This window comes from Populus euphratica, unplaced genomic scaffold (assembly GCF_000495115.2).
Source record: "Populus euphratica unplaced genomic scaffold, PopEup_1.0 scaffold522.1, whole genome shotgun sequence".
Taxonomy (NCBI): domain Eukaryota; kingdom Viridiplantae; phylum Streptophyta; class Magnoliopsida; order Malpighiales; family Salicaceae; genus Populus; species Populus euphratica.
In genome coordinates this window covers 98,895-104,530 of record NW_011500397.1, presented here as the reverse complement: position 1 = coordinate 104,530, position 5,636 = coordinate 98,895, and the positions used below count along the sequence as shown (strand labels likewise).

Below are 5,636 nucleotides of genomic sequence, written 5' to 3'. Positions count from 1 at the left end.
ATAGGTTACATATATGGTATTATAATTACATATTTAGATAAAAATCCAAATACTATATCGATACACATAATGTCATAACTATTGAAAAAGATTGTTAACCTTATATATATATATAATTTATTTCTTTAATTTTTTCAATTTATTTTTTTTTCCAATCATTATTTTTATTTATAATTTTTTTATAACTTTATTTATCTTTCTTGCTTACAATTCCTTTTCCTCATTACATAATTTTCTCCTCACTTTGTGTTGTTTAGGATAGATTTACCTTTCTTATGTTTTAAAATTTTGGAACATTCATATTTTATTTAATTTTATAATGTTGCTATATGTCTTTACTCATGATTGTTAATTGTAGTTTCTCTTTATTGCAAAGAAGAAATTAATAATAGGTAGTATAATTGATCAAAATATTAATGATTGGTTAATTGATTAGTTAATTGATGATCAATTGCATGCTAGTTTTCCAAATCAAAAGTGTGCAACTATAATTATACCACATTGTTATGCTACCATATTTGCTTTAAAATTAGAGAATTTTTAAAATATTGAGAATGCTCCTGAGATAATTTGAAAATGGTTATAAAATTCAACATCAAAATAACAATAAAAATTCCAATTATTTTTTATCTTTATCCTCAATTTTTATAATTTGTTTTAATAAATGAATTTTAAAAAACAATATCTTAGTCATTTTACCAAATAAATTAATTTTGAAAATCAATTTACACAATCACTTAATTCAAATCTTAGAATTGATGGGTTTTTTTTTTATAATTTAGCTCTTGAAAATAGCAACTCACCTGTGTGTCACATTCAAAATGTGTTCATGATATTAAAAAAATAAAAATAAAATAAAAACTTAAATCCTATAAAAATTAATATTTACTTACTGAACCTTTCATACAAGTTATTCAATCAGAAAATAGTGAAGAAAAATTAGCAATAAATTATTTGTATGAGCCAATGGATAAAACAAAAGAAATTATCAAGACAAGGTTAAAAAAGTAAAATATTTCAATATGAACCAGGCTATTTATACTAGATGGGATAAATAACTTTATAATTTATTACATGTAGAAAGTTGTATTTTTAATTCTGTAATCTATTTTAGATGATAACACAATTACTAGATTAGATTAATTGTGACACTCAAAATATAATTAGTGGCTAACTTAAAGAGGATAAGAATAAAACTTGTGATTTTTGCATGCCTCTAGCTATTCATCAAAGAAAAAAAGTTAAATCTAGATAATAACTTTGTATTTTTAAAATATAATATAATTTTGTATCTATAATATTTAATTTATTGAACTTTTATTTTTAACTAATTGCATGGTGTGAGCAATTTGAAAATAATACTTAAAGAACTTTAAATGTTTACAAGTTGAGTTTTTAGTCAATATTGTAATGAAACTGGGTATAAAATAAATTAGAGTATTTTTTAATATATTCATTCTAAAAAACAAAATAAATCACACAAGAGAGTAAGTAATACGATATTTGTTTGTTATAATTTAAAGATTCAACAAAAATAAAATATCAGTATTATTATATTAATCATAATATTGAAAATGATTATTACTATTTTTATAACTAATGATATTATTTAAAAAAAATTAAATTTATCACTAATATGTATGATTTATATTCATGTTGTTTTATTTTATATGTATATTTTATTATTTTTATTGTTATTTATTTTATTTAAAATAATTTATGAAATTAGTTTTTTTTTTCAAATTATACCTTTGAATTTTTTATCTATAAAATTTGATTTTTTAAAATTATTTTTATGATATAATTAAATACTGAGAAATATTTTTAAATTTATTTTTTATTATATTACTAAATATAAAAATAATTTACTTTTTAATCTTCACATTCTAAAAAAAAGAAACTACTTTCCAGTACAGACTCAATATTATAATAGGCAGCTCCCGTCAGATGGAACGTCTACCAATTGTGAAAGAGCGGATCGGGCTCGCAAAGGAAAAAGGCCCTTCGCCCTTTACGGGTGAAAACCTTCCTGTTTGTATCTCTTCAAAATGGGTTAAAGAGATAAACTGCATAAAATTTTCCCTGAAAATGGCAAAGAGCCACACCATCTTCATGTCGTGGCGCCCCTACTCTCTCCTTCGCCAAGCTCTCCCTTCATCTCTTCTCCACCTCCCCAAACCACACTCGGTCATGTTAAACAAGACTCGACCAAACTTTCTCCTCTCTTGCGCTAACAGAACCAAACTCCACTTTGAAACCCATGGCTTCGTTAAATTAGGGTTTGGTTCTGTCGGTAATCGCAGATTCAGTATTGAAGCTACCCGTGATGTTAATGATGCTGGCTCCATTGACTCTCCTCTTATGCAGTCCATGGAGAACAAGGTAAATTCATGCATTTTATGGATGAATTATCAAATTCACATTAAGAAAAATTATTTGTTTGTGCAACAGATTAAGGAAGAACTAACTGCGGAATCAGTCTCTGTAAAAGATGCTTACGGTGATGGTCGACATGTCTGGTATGCGTTATCTATTTCTCACTGCTTTAAATGGATTCTATGATGTTTTAAATTCTATGGTCGATATGTCATTGTTTGATGAATCAGTTAATGGAGCTTCTGGCTACTTTCGCTTTGATCTGTTAGAGTAGCATTAGAATGTTGAAGTTGCTTTCATTGCATTTAGAGAATGCCAAGCCTTGTTACAAAAATTATTGTTTATGTATCCCTTTTTATGAAATCATTGGAACACTACTCAGTTGAGATCAAGATACTGCTATCTATGTGTCTCGCGTTGGATTTTTTTTCCATGAAAAAAGATTATTGTGAGCAATTAAATGATATTTAGTTTTCTCCCTTGTCAATCCCCTTTGTTACCGTTCAAAGAACATCAGAATTTACCAAGAGATCTTCATAATGAAAATAAATAAATAAATAAAAGTTGACTTCATTGAGTTTATGAATATCATCAGTGGGTAGTATAGGAGGTTGTGATGGTTTGGGAATGGCTCCTTGCAACTTGTGTAAGCGGAGATAAGAGAGAAATGGGAAAATGCATATAAAATTATGCAGAGAGAAAACGATATTTGACGTGTCCAGAAATTAGGACAGCTGTTTGGAGAGAACAGAAAGAAAGAAACCAAGAGATATATCCCAAAAGCCCAAGTTCTGGTAAAAAGATTGATACGCTTACAGGCCTCAAAATCTAGAGTGCAGGGGGTGATGATAAGCTTCGATGAATAACACATTAAAAATGGCAAAATCCATTGTTAAATCTAATTATTGGAACATGTCAAAGTAATGATACAAAGAAGGAATGAAGATTTTTCCTTGGGTTGCAATATGAATGAGTACACGTCCCCTTTTTTTTCTTCCATTAGATGTATTTTAGAACATGATTCCTGCAATTGATAGTTTGCAAATTTGATGAATCTTAGATGTATTTTAGAACGTGATTCCTGCAATTGATAGTTTGCAAATTGGATGAATCTTTCAGCTTTTGACTAATACTTTGAGAATGGGCTAGATGTTTACATGAGTTGTATCTGATGCCATGGGCTTTTCTCAAGAAATGGCACATTTCATAAAGGTAGAGGTGAGGGTGAGTGCAGCTTATGTTCAAGCAGAGAAGACACTGTTGATCCATGACCAAGGAATTCTGCTGGATCTTGTGGAGGGACAAAACAAGAGAGTGTTTAAAGAACAATAATCCTTCCTCTCTCACCTTTTTGAAGGTTTCTAGGATGTTGTCCTTGTATTATTGGCATTCTGAGCAATCTTCTGTCAATTGGAATTTCCGGTTCAGTTGATTAATTAATTTTGAAGCTGTTTGGAGTACGGTTTAGAGCAATATTCATCTGACCATTGCACTTGTTGAAAAACCTTGAGAGGCCTTCTGTTTATTCACATGTTATTTAGCTAGTCATTCCTCATGAAAACACATGCCAAAATGGACTGATTTTATGTTGTTAGTAGTTTGTGCTATTGTGCTTGATTAGTACTACCATGGGCCCTGATTTCAGGCCATAATAATTGGTGTTTTTACTGTATGTAAATTTTTTGGTATTTTATATTGTTGGTTGTATTTAAATTTCGGATGAGTAAACAAAATAGTTTGTTTTCATAGTTTACTTTCATTATGGAGTTTTGATCTCTTTATCCTCGGTGGATATAGGCATTATTGCCAAAAATCTACCTGCTCATATATCTGTCTGTGTGTGTCCTTCACAACATCATGTGAAAGCTTTATAGAATTGTTTGACTAAGAAACTCAACTTGATCATTTATCATATATTAAGAGATAGCAAGTATATCTGATACCAAGAGTTGCATGTCTAATAGATTAGGGTTATAAACCCCTTGCCATTTTATCTAATGAATGAAAGTTGCTGGTCTTGCTTAAAAAATACTACATATTATCTGATAAAGCCTTGCTCAACTAGTCTGCTATTTCAAGCAATGGTTTGATTTTAGTAATCTTTGAAAGGGCCCCCATAGCCTTCATTTTTTATTGACTCCCATGAGCACAGCCCTTTCTAATGAATTGAAACATTGTTTATGACAGTAATGAACCTTCTCGGAATGTCTTTTTATATGTATCTAACACTCTTCAGATCATTCTGTGTTCAGCCGAATCAATACACATAACCATCCATGATTTTTTTTCGCTTAGCTATGTTAATTGAATTTGTGTGCCTTGTGTTTGCAGCATAGACGTTATCTCTGAAGCCTTCGAGGGACAGTCAGCTGTGAATAGGCAGAGGATGGTATACAAAGCCATCTGGGAGGAGCTTCAGAGCACGGTACACGCAGTTGATCAGATGACTACCCGAACCCCAACTGAAGCAGCTGCCCAGAAGTGATGGAACATTTATGAAAATGACAATAAAAGTCGAAACTTTCTATGTTCAGTTTTCTTGTTGCCTTTCATAAAAGGAATCAGAAAGCTGTGAGCCTACTTTTCTCATTATTAAATTTGCTGTTGCTCCCTCGCTGTTAATCCTTTACCTTAAAAATTGATTCTTGTAGAATTTATAATCTTTAGGGCTTTAAAGAAAGGACTGTACGTTGTGGGTTACAGCCATACCAAATCATTCGTATGGGATGACTCTTCCACAGCTCTTGTTTTGTAGGAATTTGTTTTTCCAATTAATGGCAACCATGGTTTCTGCAAGCCTGACATATGTGCGTCAGTGCTTAAACTGCGTGTGATATCTGTGGAATCGCTAGTGATGATGTCTGTGTATCAATGATACGCCTCCATTAATAATCCTACAATCAATCCAGATCCAAATGTTTAATATAGTCCTAGGGCTTAAGCATGCGTGTTGAAGATTATCGAAGCAAATTGTCAACCGATAAAGGACTTTAGTGGATCCCCAACAGTAGATAGAGATGCAAGAAAAAGATGGATAATTGTTTATTATTTTATTTTTACGTTGGCTGAAGTCTTCGAAAGGGTGTGGTGGAGGGGGGCTGGTTTGAAATTGACTAAATTTAATGCCCTAATAATCTATTACCACCTTAAACCAAATTTGCTATTGTGACAAATTTCTGCTGTGTTTGGGAAATTGTGTTTTAAATTTTTTTTATTTTTTTAAATGAATTTATTTTTATGATTTTAGATAATATACTGAT

At 30.6% G+C, this 5,636-nt stretch overlaps 1 protein-coding gene across 1 annotated transcript; it reads left to right on the top strand.

The window, feature by feature from the left end:
- Positions 1–1,972: 1,972 nt before the first annotated feature.
- LOC105114395 (BolA-like family protein) lies at positions 1,973–5,172 on the top strand. The gene is made up of 3 exons (XM_011010926.1): positions 1,973–2,382; positions 2,452–2,519; positions 4,708–5,172. Exons 1-3 carry the CDS (start codon positions 2,089–2,091, stop codon positions 4,859–4,861), a joined length of 516 nt encoding a protein of 171 aa, XP_011009228.1. The 5' UTR covers positions 1,973–2,088; the 3' UTR covers positions 4,862–5,172.
- Positions 5,173–5,636: the final 464 nt, after the last annotated feature.

What these genes read in the sequence shown, in the direction of transcription:
- LOC105114395 (XM_011010926.1), top strand. Translation starts at nt 2,089, where the DNA reads ATGGCAAAGAGCCACACCATCTTCATGTCGTGGCGCCCCTACTCTCTC. An exon ending in TGCAGTCCATGGAGAACAAG is followed by an intron (nt 2,383 to 2,451) that starts GTAAATTCATGC and finishes TTTGTGCAACAG; the next exon opens with ATTAAGGAAGAACTAACTGC. An exon ending in GGTGATGGTCGACATGTCTG is followed by an intron (nt 2,520 to 4,707) that starts GTATGCGTTATC and finishes TTGTGTTTGCAG; the next exon opens with CATAGACGTTATCTCTGAAG.